This window comes from Ambystoma mexicanum, chromosome 13 (genome assembly GCF_040938575.1).
Source record: "Ambystoma mexicanum isolate Mex_15411 chromosome 13, UKY_AmexF1_1, whole genome shotgun sequence".
Taxonomy (NCBI): domain Eukaryota; kingdom Metazoa; phylum Chordata; class Amphibia; order Caudata; family Ambystomatidae; genus Ambystoma; species Ambystoma mexicanum.
The window spans coordinates 790,500,366-790,524,753 of NC_090938.1; the positions used below are offsets into that span (position 1 = coordinate 790,500,366).

At 46.3% G+C, this 24,388-nt stretch overlaps 1 protein-coding gene across 1 annotated transcript in view; it reads right to left on the bottom strand.

Annotated features, from left to right (window-relative positions):
* LSM2 (LSM2 homolog, U6 small nuclear RNA and mRNA degradation associated) overlaps positions 1–24,388 on the bottom strand; it is a 120,532-nt gene that overhangs the window by 35,162 nt on the left and 60,982 nt on the right. Inside the window, exon 2 of the mRNA XM_069635172.1 lies at positions 10,699–10,766. Coding sequence (XP_069491273.1) covers positions 10,699–10,766 — 68 coding nt within the window. The remainder of the gene's footprint in view (positions 1–10,698; positions 10,767–24,388) is intronic.

A 24,388-nucleotide genomic window follows, 5' to 3' on the forward strand; every position in this document is an offset into this window, starting at 1 on the left:
GTCACTTGTGCACTATCGGCTGGTGACGCCATTTAACAGATTCAGCGATAGTCAAGGGACTGCTGTGCAGTTTGCGCCACATACTTTTAAGCTGTTTCCAGCTCCTCTGATCTGCCCACCCACAGCGCCAGCTCTTCTCCCTTCATTGCTGATAGGACTGTACGCTACACCCAATGTGCATCTGCCCCTACAGGTAGCTTGTAAGATAGATCAGCGAGTATAGTGCTCGCTGATGTGATCTTTGTGTGATCTGCAGATCGCAGGTTCGAATCATGGCAAGACCAGTTCAACCTTTAATCCTTCCGCCGTCGATAAATCAGTTGTCAGATAAAATTGTATGCAACATAGCCTATGCAAAGCAAAAGTGATATATGGGAGACATTACTCACTGTAATCATATTTCTGATGCTTGTATCTGCTTAGATTCACATGCTGTGCCTAGGCCGACATCTAGTGGAAGCTGCAGAGTATTAAAAGTTTGTTTTTCGAAACTCGAAAAGGGGCGAACTAAGGCATGCCAGTAATACTATCCCTAGTGTGACGTCCAATGTACCCATGATCCCTCACGCATGTAGGACCCACAGATTGTATTTTTTCTGACATGAGGTAGCGGGAGTTCAGAGTTAAGAAGATAAGACTACAAGCCTCCATGCGCCTTCTCTCAGAGGGGATGAAGGGCGGGCGCGCTCATGTGAATCTAAGCAGATACAAGCATCAGAAATACGATTACAGCGAGTAATGTATCCCTTCTGAGGCTTGTGGAATCTGCTTATATCACATGCTGTGCATAGATTAGCAAGCAGCGTTAGGAGGCGGGATGTGAGAAGGGTCAAGAGCGAACAAATGGCCCACTTGTCCCACTTGAGTAATGTCTTGGAACGAGCGTCAATGCAGTAGTGCCGAGTAAAGGGGTGAATCGAGCTCCATGTAGCTGCTTTGCAAATGGTGTCAAGGGGGACATTTGCAATGAAAGCCAGAGTGGCTCCAGTACATCTTGTAGAGTGAGCCCTTGGCGTAAAAGGCAGTGTTTTATCTGAAAGGGAATAGCACAGTTGGATACATCCGACTATCCATCTAGAGATGACATTTTTAGAGAAGCGATCTCCCTCTCTGCCTGTAGCTATGGAGACGAACAGTTGATCTGTCTTTCTTAGTGGCCTGGTTTTGTCTACATAGTAGAGGACCGCCCTCCTCACATCTAGTGTGTGGAGTTTCACCTCCGCAGAGCTTTTGGGTTTCTGGAAGAAGGCCGGTAGCACAATAGACTGGTTAACATGGAATTTGGAAATTAACTTGGCTGAGAACCTAGGGTGAGTGTGTAAAACCAGTTTATCCTTATGAACAGTAAAGAAAGGATCCTGCACTGACAGTTTGAATTTCACTGACCCTTCTTATGGATGTGATGGCTACTAAGAAGTCAAGTGTTTGAGACTAGAGTTGTGCATGGGCTCAAAGGGGGTCCCATGAGTCTAGCAAGTACCACATTAAGGTCCCAACCTGGTGGTGGGTTAGAAATTGGAGGGTGGAGTCGCTTTACCCCTTCCATAAATGCTTTGACAACTGGCACTTTCCACCATGATATTTTGTTATAAGAAGTGGTGTAGGCTAATAAGCTGCCAGGTGCACTTTAAGCGAGTTAAACACAAACCCTGCATTCAATAGGTAGAGCATATAAGTGACTACATTAGAAGGTGCACAATCAACTGGGTCGATTTGCTTATTCTGGCACCACATAACGAATCCTTTCCATTTGTTACTGTAACAGTGCCTTGTGTTAGGTTTGCTTGACTCTTTCAAGATATCCATACATCTCTGGGGTAAACAGATGTCCGAAACTTCAGGAGCCATGCTGCCAAGTTCATTGAGTTGGGCTGAGGATGCACAGTTAGGCCCTCGTGCTGGGAGAGTAGGTTGTACCGGCACGGGAGTTTGATGGGGGGGTGAAGGGGAGGGAGGTCACACCGCCAATTTGCATAGATGTGGGTACCACGGTTGTCTTCCCCACATAGGAGCAACTAGGATGAGAGTCATCGGCTCCCTGTGGATCTTGTTGACCACCTTACTCATTAGAGGGATTGGTGGAAAAGCGTAGGCAAACATCCCTGACCAATTCATCCATAGGGCGTTCCCCTTGGAGCCTGGCTGGGGGAACCTGGGCATTGCTCGTTTTTGCTTGTGGCGAAGAGGTCTCCTAAGACTTCTTCGTCTAGTGTCCACTCATGTTTTTCTGGAAGGGGATACCTGCTCAGAGCATCTGCTAGCGAGCCGAGATCCTGTGGAACATGTTGGGATGACAGGTAAATCTTCCGTTTGAGTGCCCATCTCCATATTTTCTGGGCAAGCTTGGACAGATTTGGCGAACAAATACCCCCCTCGTTTGTTTAAGTAAAACATTGCCGTTGTGCTGTTTGTTAGGATCTGCACTGACCGGTTAGATAGGAGGGGTTCGAATGCCCGAAGTGCCCTGAAGACAGCAGAAGTTCTAGCAGATTGATATGGTTCTGAGCCACTGTGTGAGACCAGCGACCCTGAGCTGTGTGGTGCAGGTAGTGCGCTCCCCATCCTGCCAGGGAGGCGTCTGTTGTGACGACGGCCTGTATCTCCGGATCGTAGAAGGGTTTCCCCTTTGTGAGATTCTCTTGTCCACCAGCGAAGACTCTGTACTAGTGTTGGTAAAACGACCACTAGATCGTCCCACTGACCACTTGCTTGAGACCACTTCACCAACCATTCCTGCATGGGTCACAGGCGTGCGTGGGGAACCAGGTAAATGTAAGATGCCATCATGCCTAACACACATCGCTTTGCGCACCCTTATTTGGCGACCGGCCTGATGTTGAGGAATTTGCAGCAACAGATTCCGAATGCTTTCCTTTGATGGACAGGCCAACCCCTCTTGGGCGTTTAGGACAGCTCCTGGGAACTGTTAAGGTGCTTAGCACCAGGCTTGATTTGGTCTCGTTGATTGAGAAGCCCAATTGGAAGAGGCGGTTGATAGTTCTCAGAATGTTTAGACTGCAAATTACAGTGGTTTTCCCTATGATGAGCCAGTCGTCGAGGTAAGGGTACACTGGGATTGCCTCCCTGTGTAGGTGCGCCGCTGCCGCCGCCGCCGCCACCACCACCACCACCACCACGGTGAATACCCTTGGAACCAAGGCTATACCAAAGGGCAGCACCTTGAACTGCAAGAATCTTCTGTGTGCTGGGATCATTGAAATATGAAAATAGGCATCTTTCATATCCATTGTTGCCATGCAATCCTTTTTTTAGTAGGGGGATTACCTCTTGGGAGTGTAGTCATGTGAAATTTCTGTGGTTTGACATACTTGTTTGCAGGGCGCAAATCTAATACTGAGCGCATGGTTAGATTTTCTTTTGGCACAAGGAAGTAGGTGGAATAAATACCCCCGTTTACTTGATTCCCCGGGACGAGTTTTATGGCGTCCTTTGCAAGTAGAGTGGCGATCTCCTCGAGAAGGATTTTCTGGTGCTCCAAGTGTACCTTCTGTCTTGGAGGATGATCGTGGGGGAGCGCTAATAGTTCTATACAGTATCCTGCGGACACTGGACAGCACCCATCTGTCGGACGTGATCCCCTCCTATGCGCGGATGAAGGTGGAAATGCAGCCCCCTACTGGGGATGCACGAGAGGGAACCCGGAGCGGAACGTCACTGTTTACTAGGTGGCGTACCACCTCTGGCGGGGCTGCCTCTACCCGTAGTGCGGCTCCTGCGCTGGCCTCTGGTGAATCCCTGTGATGTTTGGAACTGATTGTTGCCACACGAGGTTCCTTGATTTTGTTAGTAGTTGGCATCCCTCTGGGAGCTTTGATAGCAAAGAAAACTATTATTTCCCCTCTGACCTGGGGGTTTATTTACGAGTTGGCCGAAAGATTTTAGGGTCTCGTACTCCTCTTTAGCTGTCTTTAGTGCCTCTTTCACGGCCTTGCCGAATAGAATGTTCGGCTCTACAGACATGTCTATAAGTGTGGCTTGGGTCTCGGGTTTGAACCCCGACTGCCTTAGCCAAGCGTGGCGCTTTATTGGTGTGCCTTCGGCGAGCAATCTTCCAGCATTATCTGCTGCATTAAAATTAGTTTTAAGGATGCATCCAGATACGGACCTTCCGTCTGCTGCAATTTGGGCCAACTGGCCCTTTAGTGGTTCAGGTGCAGAGGCTACTAGAGCAGCTACTTGTTCCCACTGATGGCAGTTATAGCTTGCTGAAAGAGTGGTACTATTAGCAATACGTGCCCGATAGGCTGACGTGGAGGAAACTTTCCTACCCAGCGCATATATCCACTTGCTCTCCTTATCGGGAGGAGCTTCTGAAGAAGCTAGTGGTGTACCTGCCCGCTTTCTGGTGGTTGTTACTACCAGGGAGTCGGGTTTTAATTGCCCCCTTATGTACAAGGGATCGCAGGGTGCAGACCGGAATAATTTTTTCCACTTGTAGATTAACTGCACAAGTAAGATTTGGGGTTATCAGCGAGGGATCAATTCTAGGCTGGATTTATTTTAATATTGGGATAGCCTGGGTAATTGCCCTTTTGTCCCCTAGGATTTCTTCCGCGAAATCCCCATATTCTTGGACACCCTGTGTGTGTATCTGAAAATAAGGTGCTGTTTTAGCCAGTACCTCATTGAGGAGTGGCTGATCATCAATCGGTGAGTCAGGCACTGGAGGAGGGGAGGGGGGAGGGGCGGGGGGGCTGGGATCCTTAGGAATTGGGGAGTCAAGATTGTAGGCTTCTGCCTCATCCTCCTGTTCCACTTCCTGATCCTCATCATCCCCTGTCTGATCTTCCAGCATATGTGTTTGTCACCTCTCCATATGACTCTGGATGGTAAGGTTCAATTAGCAAAGGGTCTGAAACCAATCCCTGCGCCAGAGCCTAAGAGCGTAGCCTTTTGGTAGGGGGTTGAGAGTCCTTCGACCCCGAAGGGGCAGAGGTAGTTGGTGTGTTGGCATAGCTATGGAAATAATTAGGGTCTTTTTCATAGAAGACATCCTTCTCATCAATGTCCGCCGAGTTCCATTCCCTGGAACTGGGAATAAACCTCTCCTGTTCTGGTTCCTCATCCATGCCCATATCCTGAGTGGGAGGGACAATTTTACTCTTCGGAGTAGCGTCAGGGAGCTTGGACTTTTATTTATGGTGTTCTGAAGGTTTCTTGTGTTGTATATCAACCCTTCCCGTGACTAGAGGAATGTTTTCTGGAGGTTTTAGGGGTTTCCGAGGGTTTCGACGATTCGCGTTGAGCTTCGGAGGTAGTAGAAGGAGGGTGCACAGAGGTCGAAATAGTCTGACGATCGAACCTCTGGAACTATTGGGAGTGTGGCACCTTTAACTGCAGACGGTTGGTCTTTGTCATGTGGTGATCACGAACGGGAACACAGAATCGTTGGACCACTCTCTCTGTGCCTTCTGTTGCCGATCGCTCAACAAGCGTGTTGAGTCACGGCTGGGGCTGATGTGTTTAGAGGGAGTGGTGTGGGTTGCGCTTCTTCTGCGAGGAGTTGTCCCCATAACGCTCATGGGCTTGCACGTGGGTGTCTGAAGTCACCCCTCTGCCCTCGCCGTCCGATAAGGCAGTGTTGCTACCATCGCTAAACAACCCTTCAACGTACATGGCCTCTAGCTGCCTGGTGTAGTGGACCCAGAGCTTTGTCGAGCAGTCCGAGTGTCTTTGGCTTGAAGAGCTTACAAGCTCGCCGCGTAGCCCCTGGATGGTCTTGTGGGAGACACAGGTTACACGTATTGCGCTCGTCTACCCAGGGAAACTTCCTGTTACACAGGGCAGCATTTGAAAGGAGTACTCTTCATATGTGTAAATCTGGCAGCAGGCTGTGTATATGTAGGAAATCAATGTGGGAAAGTTATGCCCACCCCCCCCCCCCCAACTCTCCCTACTTACCTACCCCCCCCCCCCCCACAGGGTCCGTTGTGTAGTTTTCAATGGCTGGTTCCCTCGATCTTGCTGACGTCGATCTTCGGCGAAGGATGAAAGATAACAGGGAACATTTTTAACAATATTTAAGTAGAATTGGCAAATGCCATGGGAACTCTGCAACATGCGTCCGACTAGTATGGCGGAAAAAAACATGAAGGTCCACCACGCGCGAGGGATCATGGGTACAGTGGACGTCACACTAGTAGTATTACTTGTACGCCCTAGTTCGACGCCCCTTTCAGTTTAAAAAAACAAACTAATACTCTGCAGCTTCCACTATATGCAGGCCTATGCACAGCATGTGATCTAAGCAGATTATTATAACAAATTATCGTGTGCGTCGTATCTTCTAACATAATGGATGTTCCCCCAGCCTGTTTCTTTCCCAGCTCTAAGCGACTACACTTGTAAGCAAGCAAAAAGGTAATTTTGTTCTGATTCTATTATGCAATGCTGTGTTCAATATCAGCATGGAAACGACAGGCAAACGTGAGCTGTTCTGGAGGGTGTGGTGGTCTCTTCCTGCCCGAGGGGTGACGAGGACGCCTACGGCAATAATAGGATGTAAAGTCGAGTTATGCATGTGCACGTGAGACACACACAACCACACAACCACACAAAAATCAAGAGTATGAAATTGAAGGTTTCAAAAATGACCCTCACACATGCATGTGGCTTTAAAATGCATCTTATATTTCCTTTAGAGCCGATCAGGGACTACAGATACTGTTAGGGAACAATAAAATGCTATAATCTAGGCCAAAAAGATAACTGCCCCTGCCCCTCACTTCCAGATTTTCCTTCTATTGTTTGCCAATTACCCCTTTACTATAGTGCAGCCATGTGCCACATAGCACCAGCTCACACTTTGACAAATAGAGTATCTCCCATCTGCCACCCTAGACTGCAATTAGGCCACCTGCAAATAAACCCAGCACTCTGGCTTCGCAAAGGGGCATGTGCCTTTTTAGCTGTACCAAACGCTGATCGTCAGTCCTGCTGCTGGACGGCTCTCAGCAGCAATCCTGGAATCCAAGCAAGAGGCACCATTTTGTCCTCAAGCAGTAGCACGCAACTTGGTGACCCGGGCACGTAGCGTACGTAAAAGGCAGCACCTGCTGCCGCTACTCACCCGTCGCATCAAAGCAATCGCGCCTCCCAGGCCAATTCGACACCGCCCAGGGCAGGCAAATGCGCCCCTGGGCAATTGCGCCTCAGGCAGCCAACCGCTTCACCCCGGCCAAGAAACGGCCTGCCTGCGGCCCCTACAGAGGACGCTTCGCTGGCAGCTTCAGCCGCGGTCCCGATGGCCGTAGCCATGGAAACTGAGGGACGCGCAGGTAATGCTACCCTTCGATCAAGTGGCACGTAAGTCACGTGATCGGTGTCCACAGCAACGGCCTTAAATGAACGCTCGGCGCAGGGCCCAGCGCTTCTCAGCCTATGCCCGGCATTAGCGTGTTACCTTGCTTCTTCGTACTTCCTGGCTCCCGACTTCGGCAACGCATTAACAGATTGTTCTTTGGACTGTTTTGTACCACATGGATTCCTCTAGTCATCAGATTTTCCCATTTGAACTCTACCTCCGTCTTTCTCACTGGATGGTTTATTGGAATGTCCTTTTGTACCGCGCCCCGCTCTGCCAGGGGTTACTGCTGCAACACTTTTCCATCCACGGTGCCTCCCTGTTTGCTGTTCCCCTGAGCCATAATTCCATTGGAAGTACCACCTGGGTTGCTGGACCATTACTCACCACCTCATTGCACATCACCTAGTGGGGAATTACTTCCTGTTTTCAGGGAGTCTGACGCCTTCAGTGCCTGTTCCCAGCCATCCCACTGGTAGGTGCGATTCCTCTAGTGTGTGCCTTGGAACAGGTTATAGGAAAGGCAAAGCTAGTATGTTTCCCTTGCAGCTACCTGGGGATCCGTTGCAGTTGTTCCAGCCACCTGTGGCCCCAATAATCGGTAGGCGTGCCATAGATATCTCCCTGACTGGTACTTGGGGACGGAGGTACTCAGTCTACGCAGTATCTCGCGTCTTGACACATGCTCAGATCCCCTCTGGCTGAGCAAGTGTGCTGGTGCATTGCCCTGTAAAAGCTAGCCCACAAATCTGACGGGGCGCTGGATGTACACATGGATCTCTTCCAAACAACTAGGGAGGACGACACATGGGCAACAGATGGGTAGAGCCTCCACACGCTCCCAGCTGGAACTTGGTGCTGCTTTTGACACCGTAGACTATTGCATCCTCCCACAAAACACTCAAATTATGTGCCCTGAACAGAACTCACTATGTATCTAACCAACTGTACACAGGACAGAAAGGAACAATTTATTTTGCGCCCCGTTCAAATTGTACATTCCAACACAAAATATGCATCAGAACACAACACCTCTACAACCAATACACATAACAGCCCAAGACAATGCATCTTAGCACCCAAAGGCCACCATCGACAAATGCCTCTACACTGGTGACACAGAACACCTAGAAAACTTACCCCCAAGCAGAGCTCTTGGTACTTCGTTTACAGAAGCAAAGATATCGTGCATACTCCTCTCCCCCCAATAGCGTCACCCATCCCTGCCCCTGGGGACCATGCAATTTATAACAGAGCGTGGCATAACCCCCAAACCATGCGTGCTCCAAGAAAACCAACTCTGTCCTTACTGGTGGGGTGGGTTTGAAGAGAGAAAAAGAGACAGACACAGTGAGCCGAGACACCCAAGAGCCCCAGAGGGCGAGCGAGCCGAGACACCCAAGAGCCCCAGAGGGCGAGCGAGCCGAGACACCCAAGAGCCCCAGAGGGCGAGCGAGCCGAGACACCCAAGAGCCCCAGAGGGCGAGCGAGCCGAGACACCCAAGAGCCCCAGAGGGCGAGCGAGCCGAGACACCCAAGAGCCCCAGAGAACGAGCAAGCAAGCGCCACCCAAGAGCCCCAGAGAACGAGCAAGCAAGCGCCACCCAAGAGCCCCAGAGAACGAGCAAGCAAGCGCCACCCAAGAGCCCCAGAGAGCGAGCAAGCAAGCGCCACCCAAGAGCCCCAGAGAGCGAGCAAGCGCCACCCAAGAGCCCCAGAGAACGAGCAAGCAAGCGCCACCCAAGAGCCCCAGAGAACGAGCAAGCAAGCGCCACCCAAGAGCCCCAGAGAGCGAGCAAGCAAGCGCCACCCAAGAGCCCCAGAGAGCGAGCAAGCGCCACCCAAGAGCCCCAGAGAGCGAGCAAGCAAGCGCCACCCAAGAGCCCCAGAGAGCAAGCAAGCACGCGCCACCCAAGAGCCCCAGAGAGCAAGCAAGCACGCGCCACCCAAGAGCCCCAGAGAGCAAGCAAGCACGCGCCACCCAAGAGCCCCAGAGAGCAAGCAAGCACGCGCCACCCAAGAGCCCCAGAGAGCAAGCAAGCACGCGCCACCCAAGAGCCCCAGAGAGCAAGCACGCGCCACCCAAGAGCCCCAGAGAGCAAGCAAGCGCCACCCAAGAGCCCCAGAGAGCAAGCAAGCGCCACCCAAGAGCCCCAGAGAGCAAGCAAGCGCCACCCAAGAGCCCCAGAGAGCGAGCAAGCGCCACCCAAGAGCCCCAGAGAGCGAGCAAGCGCCACCCAAGAGCCCCAGAGCGAGCAAGCGCCACCCAAGAGCCCCAGAGAGCAAGCGCCACACAAGAGCGAAAAAGGAGTGCAGTGAAAGAGAAAAAGTACTGAGTAAAACAAGTTGGTGGAAGGGGTATCTCGCATCCTGTCCTCTTCATGAAAGCTCTGGAGAAGAAAAAGCTCCTGCGTTTCCATGAGGCTGCAAATCATTTTCCAGAATTTATGATCAGTCTATGTGTACTTTCCTCATAACGTCCAGCTTCGTCCTGCATTTGTGCTAAAGAATGCATAGCTCTGAGCACTCCTAAACAATGTCCTATACTGAGGCTAGTGGGCATTACCCTTCCTCGGGTCTTAAAATCTCATAAATACGTTCTGGTTTACATACCCGCCTGGCATGGTTGAATTGGAGTTTCTGGTCTATGCTGGAGTAGGTGTACCTTTTTCATGTGGCTACTGATCAGTGTCTTACAGAATACCTTCCCCGGGACCATTTTTTAAAACCGGTCATACAGGTTTCAAATTTAAAGATTGAATAGGCAGAAGCTAAAACCATATCCTGGGCGCCAGGCATCACCCAATAGGTCAGAGGTACCACTGGGGAAACCAGGAGTGAGTACACACCACACTTCAAATCTGCACTAACTTTTTGCACATTAGGTTTAAATGTGTAATAGAGGAGTCCCAATTCTTCTTTATTAAGTTTTCAAATAGTCAAAGTTAATGTCATATAGGCATGTTCGTATTGCCCTGTTGGCCTGCCTGGAGAGCCAAAGGTATCTCCCGTTACCTGGTGGTTTTAAGCTAACGAGGCTCCTGTAGGCTACAAGCAAGAGCTAAATAGCTGCCAGTGAATTCAAACCCTGACCGATATCTGGGCTACACACAGGTTCCCTCATTGTTGGCGGCTAATGTGGTCTTTGAAATGCCACCCATTTTAGCAAGGAGGGTGGTGGGGGACTTAGTTTATTCCCATTATTATAGCGGGGGCCACAATCAGCTATTCTTGGATTTATTTGGGGGGCAAATGTGTCTGCGCCACAGAACCAAAAATCCATTAAGATGGCCCTGGTAGGGAATTTGGCACAGCTGCCACACCTTCAGCTGCCATGAGACATCACACTTGCTTTTACTGTGACAAGAACTCACCTGAGGTCGTTCTTGAGCTCGACAACCACATCTTTACCCACCAGTGACTTGAAGAAAGAATAGAACAACTGCAAAGAGAAAAAGAAACCAGGTGGCATGGTTAGATCCCAGGCTATCAATCATTTCTCATACTTCTAAACCACTGCTCAGAACGACTTCAACAAATAAAGAACGGGGAAGGCTATGCACAACATAAGCCTGAAATAAAGCACAGTAGGTTAAGATACTAAAAATGAACAGCACTTCAAGGAACACTGTACAAAGAGCATATTGACGTCTAGAGGGTAAAAGGTTGAGTGTCCGCACAGGAGGTTTTGGATATGGTTGGGCTGAGGAGAGCTTGACAGCATAGATGGTTAGGCGGGTAAGTAGTAGGCGACAAGACTCAGCCAGGAAGGTGGTGTGTGGGCTAGCCCATGGACGGATTGAATAGTGAGAGATATTGCCTGGGAGGCCACTTAGGGGGAGGGGGGCCAAAGCTGAAGGACATTTTAAGGAGAGCACAGCAATAAAGTTAAACACTTTACTGAGCCAGGGCAACAAGAATTCTGGAACCGCACACACATTTCAAATGACCCATTCCATTTGGGAGGCGATGGAATAGCCCCGTGTTCATTTTGCATTCTGGGACACAATCTTAGATGTACAATGGGAAGAGCGAGGTGTACAAGTGGCAGAAAGCAAATTTAAAACCAAGACTAGAACACCCACTCTCAAATGGATTGCAACATGTTGGCTTGTCTGGCAGCATTTGAGGTGAGTGAAAAGAAGATAGGGATAGATTTAACAGCTGTTCAGAAGCCTGGCTGCCAATATTGAGCCGATGAGCTTGAGTTTCAGGTCATATGGCATGACGTAAAAAACAAAATGAGGGAATACCAAATGTAGCTGTTTTCCCGATTTTGAGAGGGAAAGGCAATACAACCAACAATAGAAAATCCTATCGTAGACTTTCAAAATATACAGGGTATCAAAAAGGGTTTCCGTTTTGTATAAAGGTTCTTAAATAACATTGCTAAGCATATAAAAGCGATTCAATTAATTCACTGCATACAAAACAATGTAAAGGTTAGGAACGATAGCACAAAAATAACCAGATGGCCATTATCCTAGGACAACACTGATTATTAGCTTGCACCCTCTAGGCTAAACACTGATTATTGGCTTGTTCCTTAGGATAATGCTGCGATTGTTAGACTGGGTCCTAACCTTAGAGATTAGCATACATTGACCCGATTCACATCTAAAAAGCACCACTACAGAATAGCAGTTAGCTTGTGCCCTCTAGGATAGGCGTTCCTCTCCAGAAAGAACATCGCATGATAACCTCTTCTGGGATGAGAGTTGTAGCACACACTTTTTGCTCACTGTACCTTTCACAGATGGGAAATATCCATTTGCATATCAGTCTTTGTCCCGCCCACATGGGCAGTCCAGCACCAAATGCTATGGCACTTACCTCCCTGAACAAGAGTACCAACAGCAACCCTATACACGTGTGTCAGCCTCGTTGGGCCTCAGTGAGGTGAAGCTGTGCCTCTGAGCAGGGAGTCCAGATCTGGTTGCCCCCAGGTAACTTAAAGACTGATATGCAAATGGATATTTCCCCCCCCCCCCATGTTCTTTCTGGAGAGGAGCGCCTGCTACCTTTTTTGAAATATTTGCAAGGAACTTGGGGTAAGGGGGCAACCAAACATTGACTCCCTGCTCAGAGAGGCACAGCTTCACCTCACTGATGAGGCCCAGCATGGCTGAAACACGTGTATGGGCTTGCTGTTGGTACTCTTGTTCAGAGAGGAATTGCCATAGCATTTCGGTGCTGGAATGCCCATGTGGGCGGGACATTGGTAAATGAAATAGAAACTCCGCAAAACTTGTCCCTGTGATAATCCAGATAGGTATTTAACTTTATGTAGTGCTTCATAAATGGTTTGTCATACATCTAGGTACTGTGATGTCGATACTCAGTTAACCAACCTCTGAAGGAGGTTAGCCAATACGATTGCTCAGCCGGTTGAGCACTCGTTGCTGCAATCTCTGCGTCATCTGTGGGTTTGAATCCCAGCAAGTACAACTCAGCCTTTCATCCTTTCGAGGTCGATAAAGGAGTTCAGACTTTGGTTTGGTGGCAATTGTGATAAATATGTTCTATGTACAGCGCTTTGCCAAAAGAGCTATATAAATAACCATGTGACCACTAGATTAGATATAGAATTTAGCATGAGTCCTTGTCTCTCTCCACTATTGTATCATAACATTGGCATACCATTAGGTAGTAATAACTCAAGAGGACTTTCATTAAACATCAAAAGACAATTCTGCCATTGAATCTCAAAACACAATACAAATTCATGTATGCTTTACTATACAATTGGCTAGGTTTTTGTGATTTCAACTTTTAAATATATACAGGAGAGATCAAATGGCCAGGAATAATGAAAGGTGTATTCTGTCACAATGCAGAAAGCTGCTGCATAGTAATGATTGCCATAAAATTTCTTCTCACATGTCGGCAGGATGTCGCATACATTTTACTCTTGCGAAGGAGAAGTCATTTTTACTCTTAAAATCACATTTACCCTCAAATTTTAATAAGAGAGAGTAAAATACTCCCACCTCAAAAACTATCTGGAGCACTGTTTATGTCCTCTAGGATCATTCTGTAGTTATTGGCTGTACCCTGCTTCACATCACAGAAGTTTACTGCAATAAGTCTCTTCCAAAGAGACCCACATTAGGGACAGGCACTACCATACCCAGCGTTATAACCCTAGTAGACCTCCCAACCGGACAACCCTAACTCGAGACAGCGACTGAATTACCCCATAAATATCACCCGACTAGACCAACCCAACAGACAGAGCACACACACACACACACACACACACACACACACACACACGGCCAACACCACAAGACAGTCAGACCAAAAGCAAAAAGACAAACTCTGCAACAACTAACCGAAGGAAAAAAAAACAACGAAAAATGCTCAAGCCCAAAATGCCCTGCAAACAAACTGGACCAAAGGAAAGACAAATAGCAGAAAGAACAAACCCAACGGAACAAGACTCACAACTGTAGAACACACTCCCACAGACAGGACAACAACAGAACCAATGCAGAGAGAAGAGAAAAATCCCTCTACCCAACTCCATACTTCGCAAGTAACCACTCACCAGAACGAGCCAACTCAACATCAAGAACGACCAACAACCAAACAACCATGCAAACGGAAAACTAGAAATAACGAGAACATAAAAGCACACCCTAACCCCTTACATCACCAAACCAAGATTACTTTCTGCTCGACAGTCCCAAAATCTAGAAGAGGAGCCTGATGAAAACAAAAACACCCAAGACTACAGACACAACTGTACCAACACCTCAGCTAGAGACCAACCGGGAAGGAAACCTTAACACCAGTCAGAAGACAACGCCGACAATAAAACCCAAACAAAACTGCACCTTTAAATTCCACTGCAACCTAATAAACGCAAGATCTATGTCAAAACACTCAGATCTTATTCCTCACAGAAATATGGCTGATGAAACTACAAAAAAAACAAAACAAAAAAAAACCTCCAAAGCTGCCTCCCCACCAACTTCAAATACCGTCAGGTAAACAGGAAAAATAAAAAAGGGGGAGGCCTTGCAGTAGCATTCAAAGAACACCTGAAAGTAAAACAGATTAACCTCTTATCAACTGCGAAACCATGGTCATACACTTATCAACGAATCCAAAAACAAACATCAAATTCATACTGGTTTACAGACCATCGACATACGATGCAACCTTCATCGACAACTTCATAGAAGCCATCACCAACATATTGGTTCGAAAGAAAAACACGCAAACTCTTAAAACTCACTAATTGGGCAGCTAACCACCATGAAATTACAACAATTGGTCAGAGGGGCAACACACTCGGCAGGACACACCCTTGACGCAATCTTCGCCATCACCACAGCACCACTGATACAAATAGCGACCATCTCATCATCACACTACCAACTCGTTGGCATCCAGCCCCTCAAGCTCACAACCACCACAAAAAGAAACTGAAAAACCGTCAAAGCAAACAACCTAATGGAACAAATGGTGATGACCAAACCTTCAGCAGCAGAACTGGAAAGGGAAGACCCAGTTGGGAAAGTGGAGCTACTCCACAAATGGATTGCTGATACCATCGAAAACACATCACCACGCAAAAACCATTTATCCCCTCAAGAAAAAAAAGCAATGGCAAAATGGTTCACCTCACTACTAAGCACCATGGAAAAGAACAAGAAGCTGGAAAGAATACAACCAAGTTAAGAAAACCCAGTTCCAGAAACAAATCCGATCATACAAGAAGGAAATTCAAAAAGGCAAAGAGAAGGCATGATGACAGAATCACCAAAGCCATCAACACACAAAAAGAAATTTTAATCATAAAAGAAATGAGAAACCCACCGGGCTGCGACAACACACCAACCCCCTCAGAGAAACTTTGCAACAGCTTGGCAGACCACTTCAAGAACAAAATCAACGGCATATCGTACAGACCCACCAACCCCAACACTCTGCTAACCGACATGACGAGGCACAACAGCACCAACTCCAAAACTTCCCTGAAATACCAGCAGAGGCACTCACCAAGCAAGAAAGCGGGATCACCCATGGATCCCTGCCCCCCCCCTTCTGACATCTACAAATCAATCCTGGCACAAGGAACGTGTACTACAGAAACCTCTTAAACCGGTCACAAAAGGAATTGTACCACAATCCTTCAAATCAGCATTTATTAATCACAAGTGGCGATGTGGAAAACCTCTCCAAGTACAGACCAATTTCAAACATTCCTTACCTAGCAAAACTCCTAGAAACTTACATATACAAATTAACCCAAGAACTGTTGAAAAGCACCACTCGCTAGATCAAGCACAAGCCGGCTTCAGACCCGCAAGAGGAACAGATTCAGCACTACCATCCATCTGGGACGACCTAAAAACAAACGCAGACTCCAACACAACCTTGGCTCAGATTCTGCTCAACCTCTCACAGCCTTCGACACAGTAAGCCATAATACCCTAACCAAAAGATTGGAAGCATTGAGGTATAACAGGCATGGCACTAGTTTGGAGTAAATCCTTCCTAGCAGACAGACCAAAAACTGTACGGATAAAACCCTTCAAATATACTCGACGAGTTAATGACTGCAGTACCACAAGGATCCTCACCATCACCACTATACGCAACATCTACCAGACTCATGTAATCAGGATATTGAAAAAAATACAAAATGACATGCTACAACTACACAGACGACATGCAAATCAATCTACAAAATCGAAGATACTGAAGCCGATCACTCAACCCTAATAGAATGTTTAAAAAGTAGTCTGACTGGATGAACGCGAGAGAAAATATATATTTATATTATACACACACATTCTGGAAGTCCTAATGGACAACGCCCTAAACCTTAGAACCACAAGTAAATGCAAAAATCAAGAAATGCTTCTTCCTCCTTCACACAACAAGAATCATCCACCTTTCCTCTCCTTCACCCACAATCGTCGCCCTCATGTCAAGAAATCGACTACGCAAACAGCCTCTAACTAGGGATGCCAAAATACCTCCTAAAGAAACTACAACATATCCAAAATGCAGCAGCCAGACTCCTCCTCAAACTATCCAGAAGAGACCACATCAGTCCAGCACACAAAAAAAAATAAATTGGCTCCCAATCAAACATCGTATCACGTTCAAAACAATGTGCATAACTCACAGGGCAATCAGCGGACAGGGAGCTGAATTCCTACAAAAGCAAATCTACAAACCAACAAGACTACTCAGATCAAGCAATGAAATCCACCTAGAACCAAAACCATGTGTATGTATATATAAATATATATAATAAAATAGGGGGCTCCTTTTTCCCCACCTGGCTGCTAAAAGCTTGAACATCATCCCTAAAGAAATAAGAAACAAAGACCACCTAAAATTTAGAAAACTAAAAACATGGCTCTTCAACACCTTGGAACCAAACTGAAACAACCAAACAAACAGGAAACACAAAGAACAGATTGACAGAACATATGATGGCACAAACACACAGAACTGATTAAGGGAAACACAACAAGACGACGCTGGGTGGAATAGAACTCAAAACGACAACCCCATGAAGACAGAATTGGCATACATGCCCAATTGTGAATGATAGCAAGTACCTCATTTAGTTCGGATTTTGAACATTAACCTACGTTGTATTTATACAAGATTGTAAGGTTAGCAAGTACCACACTTTGATAAAATTGGTAATGTTAACAATTGCCACACAGATAGCCTGCGTCATATCTAGAAAGGATAATGGGTGTCACCCGGCGCCACATCTAGATAGTTGCTATTATTAGCTATTCTGTCACATCTAAATTACATTAGAAACATTAACAATGCCACATTTATATAGAATTGTGAATGCTAGCTTGATCTGCATCTAAACAGGTTTGAAGGTAGATCAGTGCCACTTCTGGATATAATAGTGAATATTGGTATGCATCATAAATCGACATGATTGTGAATATTAGCCAGTGTCGGATCTAGAAAGAAATGCAAAGGTATTCACAAGCCACGCCTAGAAAGAACATGGTAATTCAGCACTTATCGCCTCTAGATAGCAAGGTCAATAACCACCCACTAACAATCTCACACCTCTGCATACACCTCTCTAACCAAACAACCACAACCTAAAGCACAAACTTCACTACACCGCAATAACAAAACCACATATAGCTCTGCACAACAGCACACAATGACTACAGACCGCTAAAGCACGCCCAAGCTCAGTGAAAACAAACTGAAGCTGCCAACAGCACATCACTGCTCCCTTGCACTTATCCCGCTCATTCCCACCAACTCCACCCCACTCCCTTTTTCTTTTCAAATCCGCCAGAGCACCACTCTGGTGGTGATAGTGTGCGGTACAAATATCCAAATATCCTTTAACATTAACACCAGAGTTAACAATACATGCCAAACAATCACTAACAAGAGCATGGAAGGGATCTGAGCCTCTATAACCAGATCTCCGACCTCCAACCAGAAGATCACGAGCTACTGGTAGCTCGCCACAGTCTTCACAGTAGGTTTTTTTGAAATCGAACACCAAAAAAGGAGCATGGTGTGTTTATTTTGGTGTCTGAAGTCCCTGGCCCTCTTCCTGTAAAGTAAACCGTTACAAGTCGTGTGCATGATGAGAAGAGGGGCTACATCTGGGCTTTAAGGGCTCGGGTCAGTGTCCCATCAATAAGCAAAGTAAATGGGAAATGTGTGTTGCAAGGTGCAATGATAGCAGACAGGGAATGGGTGCATACATCGGCATACCAAGTGAAACAAAGCTGGGGCTGTGATCGTTTCAGTCTCACTTAGATTTACATCGGTTAGCATTACGTTACATGCTGGTAACTGTAGGTCTTCCATCAGAATGGGGAAAGTAAAGCTACAACTGTTTTGCTCAGCGGGTGAATAAAAAAAATGAAAAAAATAAAAAATAAAAATGAATCCCCGAGTCTTAGCTTGCAAGAAAAGGTTACATCAAGCGTAAGAGTTGCCGTTAATGGTTAAAACTGATTTTTATTTGAAGATTCAGAGTTCTGTTTTAAGGCAGTAGCACCTCAACTGAATTAAAGGTGAAGATGGAATTTGATCCGATATAGAGGAGCCCCACCCCTAGGCGTGTCACAATACAGTAATTCAAGCGCTAACAGCAATTTAACATTTAAGTTAATGTAGAAAACCAGCTGCACTGAATTCTGGCGTTGGTCCACTTCTAGCAGTGGTTTGTAGGTGTAGGAATATAGTTTAAATTTAGTGACTAAGAGCAATGTACAAAACAGGGTGGTGAATACAAGGTGAGAACAGAGGAGAGCCATAGGATGGGAAAACAATAGAGTTGATCCCCTTTGGATATGTACACAAGCCGGGAGCTCTACAGATACTTTGTAAGGAACCTGTATGCATGTGGCCAATTCTCATAGGCGATATTTCCGCCTTTCAATAATGGGATGAAACGGTGCAATTTATGAGCAATGTTTTTGCTAAAAATTTGGTAAAAACATACAATGTATGTAATTCTGTAACATGAAAATTCCAATCGAGGCTTGGTCACCAACAACACGCGGGATATGTCGCCACTGCCAAAGACCGGTTCATGAAGGTCATAATTGACATTTTAAATCATTTTTGTCATGCTGCAGTTCAATATGTCTGAGAACACTAGGTGCTAGCCAGGCATGGCCCATTGGTCAAGTGCCATAATGATTTGCAGGATTCCAGTGGGGAGAGGCAGCAAGCCTGCGAGATCTGGTATATTGGCAGACTGGTAGCAAACTAGTTGCACAAAAAGTTAAGATAACGATTCATATATTGCCTGGTTGGGTTTTTATACGATTCGTGCACGTTATATAAAATGGAATGTTTTAACCATACGAGTTACACTTTTTACATATAAATTAATAGCTTTTTCAATATTGCAATTAATTTTCACAAAAACCTTTAAGGATAATCAACACAGTAAGCTTTAGATTATATTTCCATGACCTGGCATGCGAGCATACGCATGAACTGGGGACATGCTAAAACGGCAGTGGACTTTATTGTTTTATAAAACAGAATGCGGTAAATGCTGAATCATTTAAATAATAAAAGTTTGTTAAACATTTGAACTTTACACAAACTTAAACATATACAAAACATCAAATATGAAACACGAATATATAATCATTAATGTTAGCTGACTGAACACAATAGACCATAAAATGCATATTAAAGTCATAAAATTCACAATTCTTCAAAAGAAAACGTTAATTCACAACCTTCTAAATGGTTTCTATTCTATATAATTCGCCAATTCATCATCAATTCTTCAATCATTTCATGGAAGGTAATATGAGCAGTATAACCCTGCGTTAACCCTGGTTCACAAGTCTAGTGCTCCCCCTTAATTGGGTAACAGATTTAACATGCAGCCACACCCGAAATAAAGCACATTGAACAGTTGTGCAATCAGTGTTTAAACAATAAACACAGAAAGAGTCCGCAGTGATTGGGTAGACCTGTCACCCCCCTCTCCCCCCGAGATGCCACAAATGCCGCAATGCCCATCTTCGATGGCTAACTTTAAGCGGGGGCCATGCGAAGTTGCAACAGAAAGTGTCTTACATCCGGGGCGGGTCACAATAGAAGGTCTGCTGGGTTTTTCTGTATCAATGTACTACGCGTGATACTGCTTCATACCCCTTATTTTGAAAGATGAGTATAGTTCCTGTACCAATCCCATTTACTGAGTTTCTTCTCAAAGGATTATTAAGTGGACGTAGGATCTATTATAATGTGGCCAGAAGACCAATCAATCTCCGTAAAGAGGATTTTGTACAGAGACTTGCAATTCAAGCCTTAAAATGCACACTCAGAATCATGATTCTGCCCTACCACAGCCAACAACTTACAGACTGGGTCAGCACAAGATTTTAAATAAAGGCACCCCCAGGCCCGAAGTGCAATGTCCCTTAATGTTAGTCCCAGCTCCAAGCGAAGAAATTCCATGGAGTAAGAAGGACATAAGAGCGCCAATAGTGTCCTTCAAGTCTATTTGGCCAAGTAAGATCTTGAATGGCTAATGCATCAAGACCGTACAGGATTGCAGGGAAAGGGTAAGAAGCTTAGCTCGCACCTCTGTGGCCAATTATCAGCTCATAATCTGCCCGGGCATCAAACTCTAAGCCTAAATAGGAGTAGGATAAAGAATAGTCTATTGTACCAATTGGTATCTATCTTAGTCCTTTTTACCTTGTTTCTGGAGACCAGGGTTATGCTGTTTTTTTTTTCTCCAGATTAATGGCAAAGTCCATTTGAGAGGCGTATATGGCCAACTTGTTGAGAATGCTCTATGTCAGAGATGGTTCGATCGAATAATGCCAAATCGTCAGCATATAACATGCCCACCACCGGAGGGAGTATCTCCAATCTTTGGAGGGCAATTAGTTTTTACAGACATAAGTGGCAGGAGTCAGCAATATAAAGTATTGGGGCAGCTATGCACCCTTGCTTAACACCAAAGTTTATATGAATGGGTTCCAAGACCTACCCCCTCGTTATTAAATCTTACTCTAGCTAGATTGTTACTGTGCAAGAGAACCAGAATATGTACTAGCCAGGGCAGGCAATTGTTACTTTGCAAGAGAACCAGAATATGTACTAGCCAGGGCAGGCAATTCAAGTCTAAGCTTTGCCCATAGTGTTTCACAGTTGACTTGGTCAAAGGCACTTCTAAAATGTTTTGCTAATCCTTTATTCTTGAGTTTGTAGATCACGCACCATACTTCATGGCAACGGTCGGGCCTTATTCCGGTGCATAAAAAGGGTGTCCATAATAATGTGGGCAATTATCTATTACCGGAAATATTTAGCATCACTGGTGCTAACGGAATTGCAATCCTGGGCTACTAGGTCCTTCATTTTGCACAGACCTGTTTCAGCCCGGGCACAGGCACTACTCATAACATTAGAGTTCTTGATCAATTTATACAGACTACGCGCAGCAGCAAGGATGCTCTTTCCTTGCTGCTGCGCGTAGTCTGTATAAGTTGATCAAGAACTCTACTGTGACTAGTAGCAATTATATGTGCAATGTAACAGCAGCATGGTGGGGAGATTTGAGAATCATTAGCAAATTGAGGACATAGGTAAACACGTTTGCCGAGTGGTGTAGTATAGTCTGAAGAGGGAGGAGACACATTTCAGAACACAGATTAGGTGGGTGAGAGAAACAGGAGGTAGTCCAGGTGTTGCAGGAAAAGTAGAAAACATGGGAGGAGGCCAACTAAGGCAGTGATCGCGCCTTGAAACACTTGTGTATAGGCGTGTTATAAATTCCATATCATTATACCCTTGCATCCAAGATTTGAAAAGAGTGAAGGCGAAAGAGATGATTAACTTAATCAAGGAAAGCAAAGTGAAAAGGAGGCCGAGCACAGAGGGCTGTAGGGAGCAATACTAGAGAGGTTTGGGGCATGGGTGAGCTTTGTGTCTAAATGGAGTGTCTGTTGCGGACCACCAGATTACTTCTAGTCCATTTGCCTTCCAGTGATGGGATTGAAGACACTTTTGGGAATTTGATTAGAGGTAAGGGAGATCTGGGTCGACAGGTGGTATCAGCACAGTGTTTTGTCACGAAATGAGTAGGACTAGACACCATGAAAGAGGCAGTGAAGCTACTCAAGGAAAGAGGTTTAAGAGGAGAGGTGAGGCAGGTCATGACGCCAGCTCCATGGTGGCCAGTGGTGTGAAGGAGTCTGTAGTAGCACAGACATGGTAAAGTGCAGAAGTTCAGCAAGGGCAAAGGTTGCTTCTTGGTATGCAGCAAGGAGAGGAAAAGAATGAGTTTTGTATCACAGTTGGAGATTGATGGCAATGTTTCCCTGAGCTGCTACATGACTGCAAAGATTTACAGCCATTTAAGAACAAGACGGGGCAAAGGAGCGAGCAGGTTTTGTGCTCAAATTGAAGTGCTACTATAGACCAGAACTGGAAATTCAGAGTTGGCAAGAGGTGGGGAAGGGACCTTCAAAAGATTCTGAAAGTGGTGTAGAGTGAAGGAAGAGTAAAGGCAGTGAAAGGTAGAAGGTAAGGGTCAGAGCAATGAGACAGAGGTAGCAGAGGAGTGAGTGAAGGGGAGGAAGTGAAGAATGGGTGAGGTGCTATGATTGTGGGCCCGCAAGTTATAAAAAGCAAATAGTGGAGTCCACCTGCAGTTTATGTGGCGTGATCAGGTTGGCATGGTTGAAGTCTCCCATTTGTATGAACTTAGCAGGAAGAGACTCAATGAAGTAGTCAGGATCATATCAGAGGGTGCAGTAGGAGGAGGCCATTAAGTGGGGACGGGGCAGGGGATTAACAGTAATGAAGTGGGTAGACAGAGGGCCAACAGTGGTAGATGGATAAGCATTGTTGAAAAAGCAGCCAACATCTCCTTTCTGGAGTAGTAAAACTGGCATTGCCAATGCCAGTTTTGCCTTTCGTGTAGTCATGGGAAAAGCATTTTCCAGGCACTGCTGTCATGACCCACAGAACGCGCCCCTTCTAGACTTCCTGGTCCTTATCGCGGTGGGGTTTGCATTCATTGTTTCTCCCAACGTGGCCGTATCACGTGACACGCCTCGCACCAGCCTTCACGGTGGACGTAGTACGTCCCATAAATATGCCACGGCCCCGCACGTCTCAACGCTATCAACAGGTAGTGACTAGACGTGTACTTGCAGCTTGGCGAACCCTTCAGTTATCCAAGTTCCTGGACCCTTGTTCCCACTCCTTCCACCCCCTCCTTTCCACCATGTTCCTGGAATCCATGTATCCTTGCGGCCGCTTCTTCCTTCCTGGACATCCTGAACCCACGAGTATCCTGGAACGCTAAAAGCACGCTGGAGTCGGAAGAGACTCGTCCCAGCCTGTACAAAACCCGATCCGCCCGCAAGAAGAATCTTCCCGCGGATCCCTGCAAGAAGCGATCCCAAGTGAGATGGGTGAGATTCACAACAGTTTGACACGCCGAACGACCGATATTGAAAGCGATATGGAAAAGGCCGTCCAGGATCTCATGCGTGGCATGCAAGAACCAACAACCGAGGTGCAGAACTAAAAGCGGAGAATGCCGCATTAAAGCAAACTTGTTTTGTCTCGAGATTCCGCTACTGGGAAATCCCTTCGTGGATTCCTGGACTCCCGTTTGGTGTATTTTACCTTTAAGCCCTATTAGTTTTCAACTTCCAGGGCAAAGGTGGGTTTTATAATCTTGCAGGAAATGTATTGACTTGGGCTACTCCCTTAGTCAATTCTGGAGATGCCCTCCTAGATGATTATGACGGATTCATACAGGCTCTCAAAACCATGTTTGACCGCCCAGAACAGGTTAATAGTCCCCAGGAACGCCTACTTGACTCGGCAAGGATCCCAGGACATGCTAACGTATGTCACAAGATTCAAACAATTGGCCAAGGAAGCAGATTGGTCCTCAGAAGCAAGTTTCACTCTCTTCCGTAGAGGCCTAAACGAGGATATAAAAAATGAATTAGCCAGAATGGCTCGTCCTAGCTCATTCCAGGCTCTTATGGATTTAGCCATGCAGATAGACTTTCGTATCCAGGAAAGAAAGGCAGAGAGAAAAAAGACCAAGATGCCCTTCCAGAAAAGTTCTGAGACTTCAGTAAAAACTGATCCTGTTCCAACCCCTGACACCGACCCGGAACCCATGCAAATAGGAGCCTTCCGTGGACCCATTTCCCCCACAAGAAAGGATGAGAAGGATCCACACAGACTTGTGCATGTATTGCGCATCGGATAAACACCTGGTTAGAGAATGTCCTCTAGCCCCTCCACAGCGTTCGGGAAACGCCAGCTCCCGATCCTAGATGGAGAGAAGTGTCGGGAGAGAGATCTTTGCTCCACATCTATTCCATCCTTGAACCCTCCTGGACAGAACAACCTAGTGGTTCTACAAGCCTGATCATTATCAAATAATGAGACCTACCCCATCCTGGCCTTGGTGGATTGTGGGGCTATGGGAGTATTCATTGATCAAGATTGGGTCTTTAAGCACCACATTCCATATGAAGCCCGGGGTGTAATAGAACCTGTGGAGGCAATTGATGGAAG